The sequence below is a fragment of the Mytilus edulis genome, chromosome 3 (assembly GCF_963676685.1).
Source record: "Mytilus edulis chromosome 3, xbMytEdul2.2, whole genome shotgun sequence".
Lineage (NCBI taxonomy): Eukaryota > Metazoa > Mollusca > Bivalvia > Mytilida > Mytilidae > Mytilus > Mytilus edulis.
Genome location: NC_092346.1, coordinates 38245038 through 38269212, shown reverse-complemented (window position 1 = coordinate 38269212; position 24175 = coordinate 38245038). Strand labels below are relative to the sequence as shown.

At 31.6% G+C, this 24175-nt stretch overlaps 1 protein-coding gene across 2 annotated transcripts; it reads left to right on the top strand.

The window, feature by feature from the left end:
* Positions 1 to 1664: 1664 nt before the first annotated feature.
* On the top strand, positions 1665 to 18146 carry LOC139516406 (carboxypeptidase Q-like). 2 transcript variants are annotated; one of them, XM_071306482.1, is made up of 15 exons: positions 1665 to 1770; positions 4276 to 4356; positions 4803 to 4934; positions 5907 to 5968; positions 7374 to 7541; positions 8404 to 8568; positions 9290 to 9374; positions 9800 to 9903; positions 10278 to 10364; positions 10789 to 10860; positions 11584 to 11628; positions 12307 to 12382; positions 12684 to 12863; positions 16420 to 16755; positions 17932 to 18146. In XM_071306482.1, the coding sequence occupies exons 1-14, from the start codon at positions 1725 to 1727 to the stop codon at positions 16524 to 16526; spliced, it is 1410 nt and encodes a 469-aa protein (XP_071162583.1). In that variant the 5' UTR covers positions 1665 to 1724; the 3' UTR covers positions 16527 to 16755; positions 17932 to 18146. The 2 variants fall into 2 exon arrangements, with proteins under 2 accessions (XP_071162583.1, XP_071162582.1); XM_071306481.1 differs by lacking the exon at positions 17932 to 18146 and adding an exon at positions 17634 to 17662.
* The last annotated feature ends 6029 nt before the right edge of the window (positions 18147 to 24175 follow it).

Here is a 24175-nt window from a genome sequence, read left to right as displayed (position 1 = left end):
TGACTGTTAGTGAAATATATTTTTCATGGATGACAATGGATATGGTCCAACTGTCGTCCAACTGCAACCATGTCCCCTTTATCCCGAATGTGACCTACCGATTTAGAATTAACCCCTGAGTCAGTACGTACGCAAAAAAAAAACCCGGAGAATGCCACCTGAAATTCATGATATGAATAACCCACAGGAGCACCTGATATAACCCCAGTTGGTGGTAGTTGGGAACGTGTTGCTCAGTCTTTAGTTTTCTATTTTGTGTTTGTTGTTCTTTTTCTCTGTCAGCCATGTCGTTATTGAGTTTTATATTTCGTTTTGATATCTCGCCACTTCTTAATATCACTGACGATTAACTAAGCTATATTCTAGCTTATCTAGCTGTGTACACATACGATAGTGCTCTGAATATCCTATGACTTCAGATGTTTGAATGTATACAATTCCATGCAGTAATTCACGAACGGACTGCTCTCATTGTATCATTCCATAAACTATTTATTTTAATCTTTGTTCAGGAAGTAGAAGACCTGGATGCTTCACAGCTTTTATACAGGTGCTAATTTTAAGAAGTTCAAATCTGTCATATTCAATTGTCCTTGACTTCATATTCAAGGTTCAGCGATTGCTTGAAAACAATCATGCGTTTTTTGTTTTGTTATTAGTGATAGGATAACGGCTATATTTGGTTTATGACCCCTTCTGTGGCCTGTCAATTACGAAATTTTCAAACTGCAATAGTACCAAAACAGCAAAGATAATGAATAATAGAGATGGACAATTTTGTACATATATCAAGGGGAAACTTCGTGCAAAGCATTATTGTTTATAGTTCAATTGCATTTCGTAGAAAAAGAGAATTTGATGAAAATAAAACCAAGATTTTTATAGAAAATCTACAAACTTTAATACAGAGATTTTTGTTATAAATTTTTAACATAGATTACTCACTTTTTTTTATGCTCAGCTAGCGTTTATTGTTTACAAAAAGTCCCAAACAACCTTTAAATTCCAAAACACCTCGTGCTTAGTCGAGCGCAACCTAAAAGGTGTACTTGAATTGGTCCATATTTTTATTTGTTTTATAACCAATATCTAGATTTTTAAACTTGATTTAAGGTAATCATTGCTAGCACTGCATGCAATAATCCTCTACATATCAAGCCTCGAATTGCCAAATATGAGAGTACAAGGGGAAAGACTGAAGATTTCCATATGTTTAACATTGAATCAAGACAAGGGTACACATATACTCCTTATTTTGTGGAGGTTTGGTGGCGGATGCTGGAATGCTTGGAGAGACGTCAGTGTCAGCGTTGACTGTTGATACAGTAACTTGACTACATAGAATAGTCACTATGCAGCCACTCATGACCCTTTTTCATAGAATATTAAATGATCTTAGAGCATGCTAAATGGAATTTTTATTTTGAACAAATGCTTTTAAATTATGATGCTTTGTGAGCATAGAAATTGATTATTTTGACAGCACACAATGACGAGTTTTCCATAGATGTAATACCCATTATATCTCTGGTTTTACTAAATCTTTCATTTTAGTATTAACAAGGATTTGTATATATATATAGTACTATATAAATCATTGTTATTACAAACCAACATCTACGTGGTAAAGCTTTGTGTGCTCGAACTTTTGGAGGAAGATATAGAAAAGAAGAAGGTACCTGTACAAGAGGTCAAAATTGAGAACAAACTAAGAAGACTACATAATGCATATCTTCCTGCTTCTTAATTGTTTTCTCTTTCCAGTTATAGGTTAATATTGATAAACAAGAGAGAGAAATGTGTCTTTCTGAAACACAACCTGCATTTAGGTTTTATATATCTAGTAGTTGTTAGTCCATAAACATAAAACCTTTCCAACTGCACAGAGTAGTATACTTTATGTAAATTTATTGTTATCCATTTGTAACATGTGTAATGATGAACTGATACGAGACGCAATCAAAAATAGCCTAATCACATCACACTTAACTCACAACTATTGGAATAATCTAATCTTAGGGGTGGATCCAGAACCTCGACTATCAATGTCTGGGGGGGGGGGGGGGGGGGGGGGGCATCATAAAACCAAAAATATTATTTTAGAGAAGTTTATATCATTGTATTTGCGAATGTGGTTGTTTTGTTGTTGGTTTTTTTAGGGGGGAGGGGGTGTAGGGTGTAGGGGGTCAGATCATCATTTCTATATTTCTATATCTTTAAATATTTTTACTATTTCACTTCAAACTTTTCATATCTTCCTGCCAATTGATTTTTATCATATTCGTTCTGAACATGCATGAAATATTTGCCACTGGACTGTGTGTTAAATAACCAACAATCAAGCAATATTTTCTTTATATTTCACAACCTCGATCTATATTCTGTTATCTATATTTTTTGGCCTCGCTTCTGACTTACTTTTTTCTCATTATTCAGTCTAATATCTGTTAAACACTTTCATATCCTTATGAATGGTTACCTATTCACCTACTCATACATATACATGGTTATTGAAAAAAAGAGGTCTTATAAAAATAAAAGTAGCATTTTAATAATGAATAATTGCATTAGATGTATGTTTCATTATGATACTTTATTCTGATTGGCTAACTGCACATCGCGTGTTATTCCGTAAGCAATCGCATTGCTAAATAAAACTTTTCATTCATGATAACACGTGGTCCCACAATAACGTGCACAGGTGAATTAAATAAAACAATAATAAAAGTCGTGTTTTCCATGATCATTGCTAAAAAATGTAATTATAAGTATTGAATGCTTCTTTTTGTAACTTCATAGGGTTGTAAAAGTGTTGACCGTGCTCACATTTTTAGTATGAAGCGCTTTCATACAAAATGTACTTCGGTCAACGCTTTTACACCCCAATAAAGTTACAAAAAGAAGCATTCAATTCTTAAATATTTATTAGAAAAATGAGTATCAATTCATTCCTGGCCCGGGGAGAGGGTTAAAACAAATTGAAGATTTTCTTTGAAAATAAAAGCAGCTGGAAATACGTCATCCCATTTTAAAAAACAAAATTTGTATGGTAATAAAAAGTTGGTTTAATTTGTAGCTGAATAAATTCACAAAAATACAGTTTTGAAGAAAAAAAACATCCATTTGCAAGAAATATTATTGTGAGTACTGTATTTTAGAATAAAGAGATATCCCAAAAATAGGTGTATAACAACATTATTGACTTTGTCATCTCTGTCTACCATAAGATGCCTGTTGAATGCAGCATTTTTGTGCATTTCTCTGTTTAACTTCAGGTCTACCATTTTTCTTACTTTTCTCAGGACTACTTATTGAACATGATATAAAAAGATATGTGTAACATTTATAATATTCAAAGAGAATCCTAATATTAATCTATTTATAAATATTGTCTGTTGTGTATATAATAAACTTGTTTGATTATTATGGCCCAAATTAATAGAATATAAAGTTAAAGTGAAAAAAAAGTGAAAAAAAATCATTTTGTCAAAAAAATCTTTAAAATATCTGAATTAACATTAAATAAACCCTTAAGGAGGCTCGCGGGTATAAGATTTTCAGAAAAAAAATAAACTTTTATTTTTCATTACAAATTTTATTTATTACCTTTAGTAGTTGTTACTTTATCATGTGGTACAAAAATTATTCCAAAAAATCAATTCGTGTTGGCCCCAGGTGACTTTGAAAATGTTTATATCATGACAAAAGCTCCAAATTATCTCCCTTTGGTGCAAAAATGCTATTTTTTGTCATTAAAATTGAAATATCTTTTTTTACTCATCGGTGACCTATATTTTTTATTATTGTTTTCAAATAAGCTATACATTAACTATATAATTGTAAAATTTAAACGATTTCTGTAATTAAATTCGTTTTTTATTTCGATATTACCTCTTTTTCTCCTATTAGTTCAACATAAAAAAAGTACCTTTACAAAAATGTATGCTTCTTTCGAAGTCAGATCGTGAGCGTAAATGATCGGTGACCCCCCTTTTTTATTTTATTTTTCTATTAGGTATAAGATAAAGTTCATTTATAGAAAAAATTGGCGAAATCTTATATTAAATAAAAAATTTGATTTAGACCCGCGAGCCCCCTTAAAACAGTAAAACATAATTATTCAATAACAAAATTGATACGAAACATTACAATGTTTTAAAGAATTTTCAGTATATATGCCTTTTGGAGTATAACTTTGGGATTTCACTGCAAATCAATCGGCCTTCATTTTTATCCATGTTCCTGTTTAAACTGAACATTGTTTTGTTTTAGCAGGCAGATATGTAGAAACATTTGAACAGACTCCTCTCACACAAAGATTTCTGGATGTCCATGATGAAGTAAATAGCTATCAAGGTGATTGAAATTGAAGACATTTTATTTAAATTCAGGAAATGTTCTTGGTTTAATTTTAGTGTAAATAATGATTTGTTTATAGAAGAGATTGGTCAGACTTCAGGCTACATATGATAAACTCCAGTTAGTTTTTGCATTTTTTTCAATAAAAAGGACAAATTGTACAGTATATAAAAAAAGAAAATAAGAACCATGTTTATGTACACCATGATCACACCAAAACAGTATGTATAATAATAATATAAATATCTGAAAAATTAGGTTTTGCCTGATAAATTATAAAATTAGTGGTGCCAAAATTAGCCAGTATGTTTGAATATAGAACATATATAAATGTAACCCAAATTAGAGCTTTTATTAGAAGTCCACTAATTGACTTCTGGTTTTATGTTTATGAATTTTAGAATTTGATTAATAGAATTGAACAATTACATGTTCTTTTTTAGAGGCAGCAAATGCCATAATTAACCTATCTGTACATGGTAGAGCAAGAAATCAGTCCTATGATAGATTAGCTACTTTTGTTGACAAGTTTGGTAGCAGAATAGCTGGTTCACAGAACTTGGAGAATGCTATTGGTAAGGTTTAATATTTTGATAAATGCTGATTCATTTAGCTTCTTTGAATTAAAACTTCAGTTCTTGAAATGAAAGTTATTTCCTCTTTTACCTCTTCCTATCCATTTCAACTTTGAATCCCTTGAAAAACAAATAATAAAATTGAGAATGGAAATGGGGAATGTGCCAAAGAGACAACAACCCGACCATAGAAAAAAACAACAGCAGAAGGTCACCAACAGGTCTTCAATGTAGCGAGAAATTCCCGCACCCGGAGGCGTCCTTCAACTGGCCCTTTAACAAATATATACTAGTTCAGTGATAATGAACACCATACTAATTTCCAAATTGTACACAAGAAACTAAAATTAAAATAATACAAGACTAACAAAGGCCAGAGGCTCCTGACTTGGGACAGGTGCAAAAATGCAGCAGGGTTAAACATGTTTGTGAGATCTCAACCCTCCCCCTATACCTCTAGCCAATGTAGAAAAGTAAACGCATAACAATACGCACATTAAAATTCAGTTCAAGAGAAGTCCGAGTCTGATGTCAGAAGATGTAACCAAAGAAAATAAACAAAATGACAATAATACATAAATAACAACAGACTACTAGCAGTTAACTGACATGCCAGCTCCAGACTTTAATTAAACTGACTGAAAGATTATGATTTCATCATATGAACATCAGGCACAATCCTTCCCGTTAGGGGTTTAGTATCATACCATCATAACATATATGAGAAGAACATAACCCGTGTCATGCCAACAACTGGTTTTTGAATAAATGTGTTTAGTTCCGTTAAAGCACTGTTAAAGTCAACATTCTGTTTGAATTGTGACTGTTAAAGTCGAGTTGATGAGTCCAAATAATCCCTCTTTGGAAATTCCTGGCTATGGGCCTGTTATCTGTTTTATTTTGTTGCATATAATTGATTAATTTTTTCGGTAGCATTGTAAGTTTAATCAGTTTTGTTATGATTACTTGTAGATTATATGTTAGATGAACTACAGAAAGATGGCTTGGATAATGTTCATGGTGAAGATGTTACTGTAAGTTTGTAATCAGATAATACCAGCTTACACATCACTCATTCATTGTATGAGTGAAAGGTCAAGACAAGATAACAGTGCAAGGTCATTTAATAAAGGGTACCCTATACAGTTTGTTCAAACGTTTATTTTCCAGCTTGCACATACTTGTCAGAAGTCCTCATAATAGGTGATTGAAATATTTTATAATTCATTGTTGTTGTAGCATTCCCACATACATTTCAGATGAATGCTGAAAATAAGGCTTTAATTTGTTTACCATGATTCAGTGATTGTTGAAACTCCATTCATGCTTAAGGATGTACTTAGGTGAAATTTAAAAAATCAAGAAATTAAAATTGATACTACATTTTGAAAGAGTACCAGTTAAGGAACAAAATAAGCTAAAAATATTGATAGGTCATGGACCTCCTTTTCGAGATATTTGAGTTTTTAAAAAAAGCGGGAAAAGGCTGACTCGGACTTTTACCTTACATTTGCATTGGTATTATTTGGGTCTCAAATCCAAAGAACAAAAATTAAGAAATTGCTCAAAGGAGTAGGTCCGGTAAGGACTCATTTTGGCCTCAAATTTCAGATTCATCTGACGAAAGATTTTGACCACTTTTTAAACACTTAAGTGTCCATTTCACTTGATTCAATTAGTTTATGTGAAAGATTTTAACTGATAAAGTCATTAAAAACGATCCGATTGAAGCTCAAATATGAAAAATCTCTCAAATATGCCAAAAAATGTCACTTTTCAGATTGTTTTTGTCAAAAATGAAAGTGGCCGCATCCGTGTTCATCCACAACCTTTATATTATCATAAAATACAACTTGCATTGCAATATTAAGGATGAACACGAATGCGGCCACTTTCGTTTTACACGGAAACCGTCTAAAATTTAACTAAAATGATAGAATTTTGAAGATTTCAGTAATTTAGCATGACTTAATGGTGCTACAACCCGATATATGTGCATTGTATTGTAAAAAACAGCCCATATTTAAGTAGCAGAAGCATTCAACTGTCCAATAAATAACTAAAAGTTTACATTTTAACAATTTTGTAAAACTGTTATATTTTTGGGCCAAAAAGGGGCCTTACCGGACCTACTCCTTTTGGAAAATGGCCTTTTACGAGCTATTGATGTCTTTTATACAAAGAAAAAGGGGTGTTATGGGGCAAAATATTTTACCCTGTATTGATGGAAAAATACCAAGGAGTCCGAACATTTGACACCAATTTCCAAAACCTCACCTAAGTACATCCTTAATTGCCAATGTTTGAAGTTCCAGGTTTTCATCAGTGAGGGGAGAGGAGGATGTAAAAATTTGAGATTCAGAAAATTATTCACTGTGCATATTTTGTAACATATCTTTGATAGAAAAAAAATGATGCACATATTTTATTTACTGGTAGGTTCCACACTGGGTTAGGGGAGAGGAATATGCTACAATGCTTGAGCCTAGAAATCATAAACTGGCCATGCTAGGCCTAGGATCAAGCATAGCCACACCAGAAGATGGTATAACAGCTGAAGTTTTAGTTGTACGATCCTTTGATGAGTTACATCAGAAAGCTGCTCAGGTAACTTTATTATTATTTTCCTTTCAGTATATTTATCTGATAATATACAATTACTGTCTTTTGATGAGGTAAATATGTGGTTTTATTGACTTTTTCAAAAGTCAATTAAACCACATATTTACTGAAACAAAAGACAGTTATTGTTTTATTCTATATTCTAAGAGAAATGTATGCAATGGAAAATATTAATGAAAACAAATTGTACATCAAACGTTTTTTACCAGAACTATACACGTAAAAGCATGCGACGTTTTGCTCGGTGAATATACTTTTCCAAAGGTGAATATGCTTATTTATTCACAATCCAATTCATATAGAGAAACCTACTAAAGTTTTAGTAATATGGAATAATGATAAATTTGTGTATTTATTTCAAGATAACGAGTGTTCCAAAATACTATATTTCAGTGGTAAAAAGATTCACTTACTGTAGTAGGCTAAATTGTGTTATAAACAAGTTTAGTTTTAGATTTGAATGATAATTTTTTATATTTTTTACTTTTCAACAAAAAGAAACTTTTAATATGATTAGCTTGTGAAGATATTCCACAAAAGAATATAATATGTATGGGGAGGGTAAATTATCTTTTTTTTTCTCTCTTTTATAACCTGTAGATTTGAAAATAAATTTCAGTATCTTGTTAAGGCAGTCTCCCTCTATGTCATGCTTTTCAAAAACTAAATTACTGATCATAGATCAGCAAATGATATGATTGATATCTGATCAAATCTTTTCCAAAATGAGAATCAGAGATTTTTGCAACTGTGTTTTAATCAAGAAGCCTTGGATGAAAATTATGATTTCCATCTATCTTATCTATCACTGATTTAGCAAACATATATTCTTATGTTTTTTTTTCAGGCCAAAGGGAAGATAATTGTATTTAATCAGAAATGGGTTTCATATGGTATATCTGTTGCTTACAGATCAAATGGTGCTGTAGAGGCTGCTAAAGTTGATGGTGTGGCATCATTAATAAGGAGTGTTACTCCGTTATCTATAAATAGTCCACATACTGGGTGGCAGGTAAGTTTGTCAATGAGTAAATATAAGTACACCCTTGTAGCAGTCAATTTTCTTAAAGATTTGATTTTTGATTTTTGGTGTTTTAACGCCCCTTATAAGCACTAATTTTGACTATTTAGTGGGAGCCAGTTTTTATTTAGACCTTAGATAGGAAAACTGACAATCCTAAACAATCAAGAATGGAGTTAAGTGCACTCGCACGAACCGGTTCGAACTCACAACCTCAGTGCTGACTGGATTGTGATTACAGTAGTAACTACTTAGATCACTTAATAGCCACCGAGGCCCCTGTCAATTAAAGATATTTTTGAATTCTTTATCATAAGTTGAATTGTAACTGAATATGTTACTCACCTGTTATCTTACATCCTCAATAATATCTGAATATTTGCATTGTATAAGATCATACCTTTAGGATTTTTGATTTCTTAAGCTAAATTTAATTGAAAGTGTATTGATTGATATCGCAGTCTGAGTCAACAGTGTATGATGATAAAAACCAAATACTAAAAATTCACAAGTTGGACATGTTCAGTACTGGTAGATCTTTCAATGATGTGTTAGTTTTCAGCTTCTTACTGCTGCCTTAAAGTATGGTAAAGAACAGCAATACAATTTCTGTTCCTTTATATTGTTTTTTTCATGTGAGTAAAATACTTGCTGTCATGATTTATGTCAAATCCTCTTCTTTTCCATTAATGAGGAAATTGTGTTTTAACAGGATTATGTTGATAATGTGAAAAAGATCCCTACTGCCTGTATAACTGTAGAGGATGCTGAAATGATGGATAGAATGCAACAGAGAGGTAATTGATGCAAAAGTATTTGAAATTTTTTGCTAACTCAAATTTTAATGCAACATCGTTTGTAATGTTCATTTTTTTGGAAAACGAAAATGTATGCTGAAGTGCAGACTAGGTATGCCAGATTTTAAATGTATGTTTTAACATTGTTTTCTATCAGTTTTATTAGAATGGAGATAACAAATCGCTTATGCATCGCCAGAAAACTAAATTTGCGACCATCTAATCACCAATTGATGTCGTTGGAACTTAAAATACATTAAACAGTTATCTACTAAATGTATAAAGTAAGAGTTGTAATATAATTGAAAAGATTTTTTTAATAAAGAATACTTACTGAAAATTAAATTCAAATTTTAGTGGAATATATTAAAAAAAACCACAATTACCATGGTATGATCTTTCATAAAGTATGTATGTCTATTAAGGTCATAAGATAGTGGTGAAGTTAAAGATGAGTGCCAAAACCTTACCTTCAGTAACATCCAGAAACACTATAGCAGAAATCAAAGGCAGTACCTATCCTGAACAGGTAAGAAACTACCATTTGATATTGTGGGGAGGAAGATTTTAAGAAACTAATATTTTGGCCTGTTAAAACTGAAAAAGTACTGACAGTGAATGATCTTGTCCAAGATAGGATTAAAATGGATATTAATGCAACGTTTAAATATCAATATTTCACAATTTATGTATTGGCAAATATCCATTGGAGAACCATACGTTGATTTATAGATGATTGTTTTGATTAAATTGGGTTGTTAGATTGCTGTCTCATTGAGGTTTATCCCAAAATGCTCACAGATCATGTTTTATATTGATCATTGGCAATGTAACATTTCCTTGAATACTACTATCATAGATGAATCCAGAATCATTCCAATGGCTTTGACTTATGTCTTACAGATTGTGTTGGTCAGTGGACATTTAGACAGTTGGGATGTAGGTCAAGGGGCCATGGATGATGGTGGTGGAGCATTTATATCATGGCAGGTATGTACAGAATATTATGTGTTTGTCTGTCAGTATGTTAATTTTAAATATTCATTTTACTTGTATATGGTAATTTGACTCTCGTTTTAATTATTTGAACAATTTTTTTTTCAAAGTTAAACTTTGAAAATTTTGACTGTTTTGTTTATAAGTTGTAGTTGCTATTTTTAACATTCTTTTGGCTATGTCAAAGAGCATTTGGTTAACGACCAAATATATACTTTGAAGATAGTTAATATTACTAAATTCTATTTACTATGACACTTTAAGTCTTAAAGGATTCAGGAAAGTTACTCAAACAAGCAAAAGATTGTTATGTACAATCATTTACACAAAAATGTACTTTTGGAACAGGAGCCACTAAGATCAGATTGATTGATTAGAAAAGATATCAAAAATCTTTTATTTCTTTTTCTTATTCCAGGCACTATCATTGATCAAACAGTTAGGATTAAGACCAAAGAGAACCATTAGACTTGTGATGTGGACAGCCGAGGTATACAATACTAGTAAATCAGTGTCCATATACTTTTAGGAAATTTTGTGATTGTTTTAAATGATACTACGTACCAGCAACTAAATATGGGACCAAAGAATGTAAACTTTTATTTAATAATGAGATGAAATACTTTTCCATTGGTTAATTACATTAAGTTTAATTTGCAGACCCTGAAACCACAAATAACGCAAGGAAGAAAAAATGATTTTATTCACAACCTACATACTAAATTATAATCCTGGTACCTTTGATAACTATTTACACCACTGGGTTGATGCCACTGCTGGTGGACGGTTCGTTCCTGAGGGTATCACCAGCCCAGTAGTCAACACTTTGGTGTTGACATGAATATCAATAATGTGGTAATTTTTATAAATTTCCTGTTAACAAAACTTTGAATTTTTTCGAAAAACTAAGGATTGTCTTATCCCAGGCATAGATAACCGTAGCCATATTTGGCACAACTTTTTGGAATTTTGGATCCTCAATGCTCTTCAACTTTGTACTTGTTTGGCTTTATTAATATTTTGATATGAGCGTCACTGATGAGTCTTATGTAGACAAAACGCGCATCTGGCGTACTAAATTATAATCCTGGTATCTTTGATAACTATTTGAATGACAATACTCTTTTGAAGTTTAATAAAAGAACAAAACGAAATGTAAGCTGGCAGTGATTAATTTCTACAAAAATAAGTTTTATGAACCATATGTTTACAGGAAGAAGGTGGTTTTGGTGGCAATGAGTATTACAGAAGACACAAGGTAAGTTTCCCTTTTTAACACAGATCATGTGGATAATAGAAAGTATTAGGTTAATGTCAATGAGGCAGCAACCTAACAAGACTATTATATCAATGTATAAATCTAGAGGTCATCATATAGCCTTGAACAAAGGATAAGCACTGATGTCTTACGTCTGTTTGAGAAGAACAGTACTGCTGGTGAAAGTAACATCAAAAGAGACAACAAACTCAAAAACATATTTTTTGTGAAAATATCCATCTTTTTAACTTCCGCTTTGTAAAAAGATGTGACATTTGTTTTTTGATGTCACATGGGTCATCTTGAATATTAAGAAAGTAATTATTCTTTATCTGCATCAGTAAGGGATATTAAGAGTTGAAAACAAGTTTTTATTAACAACATTGACTACCCATGAGGATCTTTCATAGTTGGTAATCAGCGTTACAGAGATTTTTTGGGAAAAATACTCTATTTTATTTCCACAATGGAAAAAGGAAAAAGAAAATCCACCAAAAAATTATTATTTTGCATAGTTTATAAAAAAATATGTATACTTTTATCTGTATTATATGGTAAAAACAAGAATAAATGTATTAGCAATACTACGCAAAATATAAATACTACTAGTGATTGAATACACCCAGTTTTATATGATATATATGCAATAACAGTATATTTCATCACTTTTATTTTCAGAAAGATATAGCTAATTATGATATGGTTTTAGAATCAGATATGGGTACATTTACTGCACTAGGAATGAATTTTCAAGGTACATTATCCGTAATTATAGCCCTTATTATGCAATTTAAGATTATCAATATGATGAGTAAGATAGTTTTTTTATGAAGGTGCAAATGTGTATTGTTATTGAAAGATGTGTACTTTTCTTTTTATATGCAAAAAAAAAAATACCGACTAACTTCAAAATATTCATCAAACAAGAAAAGGGATTTGTGATAGGGGATGTGTAAAAAACTGAATGAAAGAGCAGAACATAGAACAACTAGTACATTTAGTTTTCAAACTTTAATACAATCAAAGATTAAAATGTTTACTGATATATTTTGTAGGAAACCCCAAAACTATGGAAATAATGGGTTCCATTGTTAATTTATTAAAACCAATCAATGCCACAGCTTTGAAGAAAGGCGAAGGAGGTGAAGATATAACCTTGTGGATGAAAGCAGGAGTTCCTGGTGGCAGTATAATGAATGCCAATGAAAAATACTTTTATTTTCATCATACAGATGGTAAATCATTTCCCTTTTATGTTCACCACATAGATATTAATTATCTCCCTTTATAATAAATACTGTCTGAAGATGTCTTTTCATGCATAATTCTATTGCTGATTGCATTAAAGAGAATGTAAAGGGGAATTCTAAGAGAGATAAAAAAGCAAGATGTGGTATGATTGCCAATGAGAAACCTCTACACAAGAGAACAAATGACACAAAAATTAATAACTATAGGTCACCATACTGCCTTCAACAATGAGCTAAGCCCATACCGCAAAGTCAGTTATAAAAGGCCTCTAAATGACAAATGACTGTTTCACCAGGAGGTTGAAAAAAATTATACTTGTGACCTCCCCCCCCCCCCCCAATTTATTCAGTAATTATCTCCCTTTAGGATTTATTCTCTTTGAATACTTGTTCTCATACAAATTTTTTTGCTGAATGTATTAATTGTTTGTTCTTGGAATTTTTAAGAGAGAGGCTGTTTTAAGGTTCATGTGGACCCTATGGCTAAAATGGCCGTATTTTCACCTTAAAATTTACTCTGAGTATAGACAAACCTGCGCATCTGTAACAAATTTCAGGCATAGCATGCCCTAGATAAATGAATTTTAAGTATGTTTCATGTTTTAGAAAAACAAAAACTTACCAGGATTTTTCCGTGCACTTTTTTTCATTCCTCCAGAAGATGCCAAAATAAACTAAGTTGGGAAACAGGTTTGAGAACTTCCCCACAGGTAAAAATTAAAGTGAGCATTTTTATTGATATGGACATTACATGGACAATAGATACCTGACAATAATTGGTTATTTAAACTGTGTACCTGAGTGGACCATATCAAGGTAAACTCAACTGTTTGTTAATTTTATCATCTTCTGCAGAGACGAAAAAAAGTGTACGGCAAAATCCAGTTAAGTTAAGAATTTTCTAAATCATACAATGCATTTGAATTCTATTTATCTAGGGCTTGCTATGCCTTAAAACTTTTCCAGATGCACAGGTTTGCCTGTACTCAGAGAAAAATTTGAGGTGAAAATACGGCCATTTTAGCCATAGGGTCCACATGAACCTTAACATGGAAGTTGAAAAAATCATATCAAGAAACATTTCTCTTGGCATTGCCTATAGTCTTTATAAGAAAATTGAGTGATTTTAACAGAAATTAAATTTATCAATTGGTTTATGCAGGTTAAGGATGTTAAGAAAAAAGTGTTATTTAAAAAAAAAATTAAATCAGAAATACTGTGCGGCCAGTAAATGCTAATTTTTACAGCCATCCAAGTTTTAAGTCACATTAACCTATAAATGACTAACAAGCTACAAGTCAAATGCAGTATGGAATTTGCTCATAGTTGAAGGTCGTACAGTGACCTATAGTTGTTGATTTCTGTGTCATTTGGTTTCCTGTGGAGATTTGTCTCATTGGCAATCATACCACATCTCTTTTTAGCTCACCTGACCTGAAAGGTCAAGTGAGCTTTTCTCATCACTTTGCGTCCGTCGTCTGTCGTCCATAAACTTTTACAAAAATCTTCTTCTCTGAAACTACTGGGCCAAATTTAACCAAACTTGGCCACAATCATCCTTGAGGTATCTAGTTTAAAAAATGTGTCCGATGACCTGGCCATCAAACCAAGATGGCCACCATGGCTAAAAAAAGAACACAGGGGTAAAATGTATATTTTGGCTTATATCTTTAAAACCAAAGCATTTAGAGCAAATCTGACTGGGGTAAAATTGTTGATCAGGTCAAGATCTATCTGCCCTGAAATTTTCAGACGAATCGAACAATCTGTTGTTGGGTTGCTGCCCCTAAAATTGGTAATTTTAAGGAAATTTTGCAGTTTTTGGTTATTATCTTGAATACTATTATAGATAGAGATAAACTGTAAACCGCAATAATGTTCAGCAAAATAAGACCTACAAATAAGTCAACATGACCAAAATTGTCAGTCAACCCCTTAAGGATGTACTTAGGTGAGGTTAGGTAAAAATTGAGAAATTAAGAAATTAAAATTGATACTATAAGCTGGTAGAGCATCAATTAAGGATAAAGATAAGCTAAAAATATTGATAGGTCATGGACCTCCTTTTCAAGATATTTGAGATTTAAAATATGGCGGGAAAAGTCTGACTCGGACTTTTACCTTATATCTGCATTGGTATTATTTGGGGCTCAAAACAAAAGAAAGAAAATTAAGAAACTTCTAAAATTTTGATAAATGACCTTTCATGAGCTATTAAGTCTTATAGGAAAAAATAAATGGGTGTTATGGGGCAAAATATTTTACATTGTATTGTATGGAAAAACATCAAGGAGTCCGAACATTTGACACAAATTCCAAAACCTCACCTAAGTACATTCTTAAGGAGTTATTGCCCCTTACAGTCAATTTTAACAATTTTTTCGTCATTTTTTGTAACTTGTACAAAAATCTTCTTCTCTGAAACTACTGGGTCAAATTTAAACTAACTTGGCCACAATCATAATTGTGGTATATAGTTTAAAAAAATGTGTCCGATGACCCCACCTACCAATTAAAATGGCCGACATGGCTAAAATTAGAACATAGTGGTAAAATGCAGTTTTTGCTTTATATCTTTGAAACTAAGACATTTAGTGCAAATTTTTCAAGATTTAAATGTCAATCAGAATAAGATATATCCCCTCGCAAATTTTCAGATGAATCCTACAACCAGTTGTTGGGTTGCTGCCCTAAAATTGGTAATTTTATGGAAATTTTGTAGTTTTTGGTTATTATCTTGAATACTATTATAGATAGAGATAAACTGTAAACAGCAATAATGTTCAGCAAAGTAAGATCTACAAATTAGTTAACATGATCAAAATTGTCAGAGAACCCCTTAAGGAGTTATTGTCCTTTATAGTCAATATTGAACAACTTTTCGTCATTTTTGTAACTTGTACAAAAATCTTCTTTTCTAAAACTATGGGCCAAATTTAACCAAACTTGGCCACAATCATTACTAGGGTATTTATTTTAAAAAAGTGTCTAATGACCCCGCCTACCAACCAAGATGGCCGACGTCAGTAAATACAGTAGCAGGTGAGCGACACAGGCTCTTGAGAGCCTCTAGTTTTATATACACTTCATTAATAAGATTTATATTAAATAACTTGTATTGATATTGGCAACTCATGGTTATATAGGTATATTTAATAAGTAGACCTTTGAAATTTTTATCTTGCATTATATTATTTATATGCATCATGTACATTGTTTGACAAATTTAACCCTTTCCTCTATAATGACGCCTTTTGACGCCACCCCCTTTACTCTATAATGACGCCCTTTGATGCCTGTTTAGTACCTCTGTTAAAATGCTCTTACCACGAAATGTCTGCTTCAGACTTAATAAAATTTGTATCCAATAAGAAAAGGATATTCATAGGAATATCTGACTTAAATTCATTTGTTGAAATATTTGTTTTTTCGCAATGCATTAATACTTTTAAGCATACTTTTAGCATTTTATTGAAAAAATCCTATGCAAATCAAGTATGCAAAAAAAAAATCCATTGAGGACTGTATTTGAATTTTACAGGTGATACAATGACAGTACAAGATCCTGTGGCCATGAATCTCTGTTCAGCAGTTTGGGCTGTTGTTGCTTATACTGTTGCTGACCTTTGTGAAATGCTACCAAGATAAATAATTATCTCTAAAAACTATCTAGTTATACTGTTGATGACATTGAAGAAATGCTACCAAGATAAATATTTATCTCTAAAAACTATCTTATTAACTATGCTGATCTGAAAGAAATGTTGCTTAGATAAATATTTATATCTAGAAAATATCTAGTTATACTGTTGATGACCTTGAAGAAATGCTACAGAGATAAATTTTATCTCTTAAAACTTTCTACACAGCTACTTTAGTACAAGTAATCTTGATGTACAGTTCTAAAGATGCATATCAAATGTACATCGGTAAAACTGTATATAAACTGTACTTCTGTAAAGCTGTATCTAAACTGTGGATAGATATTGTATCACACAAGATGCAGTGGTAGAATCTATATGTTCAGCTTATACACAGATTTATTATCGCTAAACCCAATCATACTTTTCCACAGATTCACCTGCAAGTTACCTGTCCATTTAAACTTTGGTAAGTTCTTTTGTCCCATCAAACAAATACAATAGCTATTGTTCTCTGTGCAGTTTATTCACTGGGACCTTTAAATTTCTTCCAAGAGAAATCTATCACTCATTGATTAATTTACAATAGCTATTGTTCTTGTTCAATGGGACAAATGAACTGCCCAAAGTTTAAATGGACAGGTAACTATCAAGTGAATCTGTGGAAAAGATTGGGTTCACAATAATGTGATGTTAATGTTCATTTTTACAGAGTTGCAGTCTATATACAGTTTTAAAAGCATACAGTTTAACCAATGTTTAGTTTATATACAGCTTTACAGCTGTACAGTTTATATACAGCTTTACAGATGAACAGCTTATATACAGCTTTACAGCTGTATTTTTTATACAGCTTTACAGCTGTACAGTTTATATACAGCTTTACAGATGAACAGTTTATATACAGCTTTACAGATGAACAGTTTATATACAGCTTTACAGATGAACAGCTTATATACAGCTTTACAGCTGTATTTTTTATACAGCTTTACAGCTGTACAGTTTATATACAGCTTTACAGCTGTACAGTTTATATACAGCTTTACAGATGTACATTTGATATGCATCTTTAGAACTGTACGTCAAGATTACTTGTACTAAAGTAGCTGTGTAGTTGTATTGTTGCTGACCTTGAGGAAATGCACTGGGGGGTCTCTTTCTATATGAATATATATACAGATGTGTGTTGAAATGGGTCCATTTTTGGACACATCAAATATATCAATGGGTTGCGATTTCACCAAGGTAATATGTCAATGGATCAATAATCTTTTGACTAGATTTTCGTATAAATGTAACATGTGATAATTGAGGAATACATGAATGGGTTATGATTTTGCCATGAAATACGTTTATGGGTCAGGATTTAACAATATTACAATACATGAATGGGGGTGTTTTTGAAATCCCAGCTGCACATCTGTACTCAAAAATCAATGTTGATTGTTATGATTTTTTATATATATATTCTTATGTATTTAGAATATAATTAATTTGTTTATTTATAGTTTGCATAATGTTGCCTCTGTACAATATTTTCAGTCAGATCAATGTTATTTTTTTCAACCTGGATTTGGCAACAAAAATTTGAAATAGGTCCACATAGTATGTTGGTTGAGAAAAAAAAGCTTTTTAACTCATGAAGTTCTGTACATTCCTTATGTTTGTCATACAAAATTATCATTAGTAAATTAGTGTCATTGTTATATGAGTCATATCACGTTTTGTGTTTGGCATAGAGTTTATGAAATGTTAGTGGTTTGAGTAACTTTCAGTGGCATATTTTTTGTCAATTTTTATGTTCTGTATGAAAATCTGTTTTTTCATTTTTATATCAATTGTATTTAAGGCAGTGGTACAATAACTTGTCTTTGATTCTAAAAATATATGTTTGAACTGGTCTTTGTACAGCACCAGAAGCAATGTTTAAAGACAGTATATTGAGAAATAAAAAATAAAAGTCATTATAATCATGTAAGGGAAAATTATTACATTTCTTATAAAGTCAATTTATGAATCGCAAACTTTATCAAAAAGAAGCATGTTTACCTTTACTCCTTCATGACAGGTTCTCTGTTAGCTATAAAAGGAACCAGTTAAAAAACAGTATCATATTTGTTGTGTGTTGAGTAAAGACTGTGGGATCTGCTGTGGAAGGATATATCTCAGTATCGAAGCTTGACATAATATTTACTCCATTGCCACTTAGATCTATGCAGGGAAGTAAAAAACAGAGGTGCTCTGAGGGGGTGTGGAGGGGTCCTGATCCCAAAAATCCAGGGCTAAAAAACACGAAATCCCGAGGTCCTGAATTTAGATCTGATTGCATAATAGTTTAATGTATGATAAATATTTTTATTTTCTTCATACAGATAGTAATTGTCTCCCTTTATGATAAAATTTGAATTCTTAGAACTATTTTATAAAGGCTCTTTTAGTAAAATAAAATTTTTAACACATTATTTATTGCTACAATTTATTGTTAACTTATACAAAATATGCTTATTAAATATTGGCTTCTACATTACAAGATAATTTTTGTCTTATCACTGACAAATGTCACAGACACCAAAACACAAGTATGTTCCAAAATGTGAGTACACTCTTCCATTAATGGCATCAAGGAAGGTATGATTTTTTTTAGTTTAAAAGAGCTAAACTATTCAAAATTAAACCATAAATGCTGGTTGAATAGGGGCAGTCTAACCTTTCCTCATTTCATTGACTCATGATAGAATATGAATTATATACAATTTAATAGGTCAGTGTCTTGGTAATTGTTTTTAAATATAGACTGTTGGTTAAGCCAGTTAAAAAATAGCATTCAGACAACTTATTTTTATGTTAAATCATGTAATGTTATGGTTTGAGGATGAGGTCATTAACTATCAAGATTGGAAAGGGATTAATATAAGTTGCAAAACTTGTTTCCCAATCCACTATAAATAAATGTTTAAAACTATCAAGATGATAGTTGAACATTTCAACAGTTTATAAATTCTGTACAAGGTCTTCTTAATTTGATTTTTATGCCCCACCTACGATAGTAGAGGGGCATTATGTTTTCTGGTCTGTGCGTCCGTTCGTCCATTCGTCCGTCTGTCCGTCCGTTTGTCCGTCTGTCCCACTTCAGGTTAAAGTTTTTGGTCAAGGTAGTTTTTGATGAAGTTGAAGTCCAATCAACTTCAAACTTAGTACACATGTTCCCTATGATATGATCTTTCTAATTTTAATGCCAAATTAGAGTTTTTATCCCAATGTCACGGTCCACTGAACATAGAAAATGAAAGTGCGAGTGGGGCATTCGTGTACTGAGGACACATTTGTGTTTATTCATGGATCTTTGATTCACAAGACTTAATGATGAGGTCAGTTTTTATGAATCTCCATGCAAGTTTGAATAATTGTGTAGTTTGTCCTTTCACAAATCTTTCAACATATTATATATAGTAGTGTTGTCAACGGTTAACCGTTCGAACGATCGAATACCGAATACCAAAAAAGCTAACCGGTTAACCGGACTTTTTTCAATTTAAATAGATTTCATATAACACTCAACATTAAAAAAAATTAACATTAAAAAAACACTCTCCAGTAAGAATCGTTTGTATTGCTGTTTTGTAGACTACAAACAGGCGTTTGATACAATATGTAGACTGAATTTATGGTTGAAATTGTCAAAAGTTGGTATAACAGGGAAACTTTTATCAATACTAAAATCAATGTATTCAAATGTGAAATCATGTGTACGAATTGATGGTTTTTATTCAGAGCAGTTCACGAGTACAGTTGGCTTAATGCAAGGGGAAGTACTCTCTCCAATCCTTTTTTCATTGTACGTAAACGATTTTGAAATGGAATTTTTAAATAACGGTAATGTACCGTATGAAGTACAGGAATTGTCTCTATTTTTGCTTATGTACGCCGATGATATGATACTATTTTCTGATTCCGTAAAAGGTTTACAAGATATGTTAGACACACTTGTATTGTATACTCAAAAATGGGGTCTAACTGTGAACAATGCTAAAACAAAAATAATGGTATTTAGAAATGGTGGTAATGTGAAGGTTGAAGAAAAGTTGTATTTTGATGGTAGTGTTATTGACATTGTTGAGGAATTTTGTTATTTAGGTATTCTGTTGAATTATAACGGAAAATTTTTAAAAACTCAAAAACAATTAGCTGAGCAAGGCAGGAAAGCTGTATTTGCCTTGAAATCAAAAGTGTCATCCTTATATTTGAATGTTTTCACATACCTTAATTTGTTTGATACATATATAAGTAGTATTTTATGCTATGGCAGTGAGATATGGGGCTTTCATAAAGCTCCTAATATTGAAAAAGTTCAGTTAGATTTTTGCAAAAATATTTTAGGTGTCAAACAATGTACAACAAATGTAATGGTGTATTATGAGCTTGGAAGATATCCTTTGATATATTCTAGATTGTATAATATTATAAGATACTGGTTTAAACTTTTATCAACGAATAATTGTATTCTTGAAAATTGTTACAAAGAGCAGGTACGGAATCAATGTAATAACAGAAATAGTTGGATTTATCAACTGAAGTATTTATTGTTTAATTTGGGTCTGAATGACTTCTGGTATAACCAAGATAATTTAGTTGTAAATGACACTCTTAAGTATTTTGTCAAAACTAGAATATTTGATCAAGCTAATCAACATTTGAATCAATTATTGGATGGCTCGCCAAAGTGTTTTTTATATAAATACTGTATAAATAATGTTCGTTTACAATTTTACCTTACTAAACATGTGAATTTTAGAGTGTATCTAACGAGAATAAGATTGTCTTCACATAACTTATTTGTTGAAACAGGACGATATCACGGTGTTAATAGATCTGAAAGAAAATGCACTCTCTGTACTTTAAATACAATAGAAGACGAGTTTCATTTCATTTTACAGTGTGATTGTTATAATGCAATTAGAAGACAGTATATTAAGCCATATTATTATAAGCGTCCATCGTCATTTAAGCTTTTACAGTTGTTGAGCACAGAAAATGTAAAAGACATATGTAACCTTTGTAAATTTCTTTTCCATGCATTTAAACGTAGAACAGACATGTTATAACCAATACTTAATATAGATTATTATTCTTCTCGGATGTATTCATTTATCAGTTATGTATGTTTTATGTATTTATTTATGATATATATTGTATTTGCATATATATTATATTTGTACTGATGAGCATCATTTGCTCAAAGTAATAAAGAATTGAATATAAATTTGTATTGAAATCATTAAATAGTTGTGTTTGTCTTTAAAAAATGTTGTCGCGGTAATTAAATTGACGGATCAATTGTCCAGCATACAGATTAATATTGTTAATCCAAAAATATAAAATTAATCAAAACTTGTCTCTCAGCTCGGGGCAAGATCTTAAAGAAACATAATTAGTTTCATGTTTTTTTTTTAACAGTAATTTTTAATCAGTAATACGCTTAAATTTTACGATTTACTTCATTATTTCACTTTTGATCTTATATTATGTAGACCTGCATCTGAATGTGCGTCGTGCAAGTCTTTGTCATAACTAAATGCTAAAAACTGTAAACCAACGTGAATGTAATCAATGTATACTTGATGGTATGAATATCAAGATTAATTAATTTTAATTGAAACACCTCAAATTATTTTTGGAGACAACAAGACAAAACGGAAGAATCATCGGTTTCAGACATATTCAATTCTACGAGATCAAGACGTTTTTTTTTTTATTATTTTTCAATTTGAAGTTAGTACAAACGCCATAATTGATACCGCGTATTTGTTTATTAAAAGTTAAACTTCGACTTGAAATCTTCACAGACAAGTCTTATAAAACCAAAGGCCAAACTTCCATTCATCGTATTATATAAACGTACATGTATGACTTGGATGGAATGTAGTCACATTGACACTCATACCACATCTTCTTACATCGATGTGTAGGGTACTTTTGATAAGGCCTTCAAACATTAACTTAAACTACCGGTTAACCGGTTAATCGGTCGAACGATTATACGAGTAACCGGTTAGGCAAAAGTGTACGATTTGACAACACTAATATATAGACTATATAGTCATTCAAAAATGCAGGCAAAATATTTCTGCTCATTTATAATTGTTATTAGAAATTTATGATCTGATTGATCAAAATGTGATATCTAATTCTTGTAATTTTTATAAATTTAATAAAAATCATATATTTTCTGAAGCATGGTTTTGTACTCTTTTAAGATTTTATTTCAGTGTCCATTTAATTCAAATGTATGAACATCTGCTTATAGTTAGAATCATTGAGATTTAAGTGTATAATTCTGCAAGAAAGTACAGCTCTCAAGCTTTGGTCTTTAGTCTTTCCTATCATATTCTGTCCATAGTTAACAACTACATGTGTTGTGTACCTCAGTGGTCTCAGTATATTATGCAAGGCAAGTGTTGGATATTATGGGTTTAAACACTTGGTCAAAACAAGATTTTAATGGTTTTGTTTGCTATCACTCTATCAAGCACTTGTTTGTACTGCTTAGCTCCAAGACAGAATAATTTGGAATGCTCTGTCTTTCTTAATACAGGTGTTATCTTGTGATCTAGCACAATGAAATCAAACTGAACACACTGGTTACAGTTGGTCTGGAGGTTGTCCTTTGGAGTGTTTTCATGTCATTGGATGTCATTCATGTATTATACATGTACATCAAATACTTTATTTTCTATATGCAAAGCAATATCGGTACATGTAATTAAATGGATCCAGCATGACACATAAAAAGTCTTGAGATATAAAAATAAGAAGATGTGGTATGATGGCAAGAGACAACTCTCCATCAGAGACCACAAGACATAGACATTATCAACTAAAGGTCAATGTATGGCCTTCAATAATGAGCAAAATACCAGTGCATAGAGGATAACTTTGAGAATAAGAATAATAAATGGTGATGTCACTGCAAGGTGGTAATAAAGCTAAAATAAATGTAGTCAGGGGTGAAGCAGAGGTTGCACAAACTGTGGTAGGGGGACCAGTGGAGGCTGCTGAAGTTCTCATCAGGTTAAAGACAGGTTCTTATTGGGGTTCAGAATGACAATTAAGGCCCTTTTAAAATATTAGTTTTTTTCTAATCTAAGATTAAAATTAAGATAATGTGTCAAAACCTCCCTTACTACTAAGATTTGTAAGCAAAGGGTGGACATAGGAGTGGATCTGTATTCTAATGTGTCATTAATCTGGAAAAAAAGGGAAATGTAATGGTATGTAACTGCATTCAGGTATTTGGATGTTGATTGAAGTGAAATCTGAAACAGAGTTGGATAACTTCAAATCCAATTTAGTCCTTGCATAACTCAAGTCAGTTTCTATAATTTCAACGGTTTCACTCACCGATTTGTAAAAATTTAGTTTCTGTATGTATTTATGTTTGAATATATCCAACACTTCCTTCATTAATGATGGCAGACTAGTATACAATTCACATTCCAATATCATAAAGGCACAGGCTAATAGTAACTACACACCTGGAAGTAAATTATGTTGAGCCTGCGACTTTTGTTGCAGAAAGCTTAACATAGGAATATTGATCGAGCAATGGTCTTGAAAAAAACTTTTTAAGAGGTAAAATCTTTCAGAAGGTGGAAGACT

Excerpts from the sequence above, each read along its gene's own strand:
- LOC139516406 (XM_071306482.1), top strand. The coding sequence starts at position 1,725 with ATGCATATCTTCCTGCTTCTTAATTGTTTTCTCTTTCCAGTTATAG. Across the intron at positions 8,569-9,289 it reads GTCCACATACTGGGTGGCAG|GATTATGTTGATAATGTGAA; the intron begins GTAAGTTTGTCA and ends GTGTTTTAACAG. Across the intron at positions 9,375-9,799 it reads GGATAGAATGCAACAGAGAG|GTCATAAGATAGTGGTGAAG; the intron begins GTAATTGATGCA and ends ATGTCTATTAAG.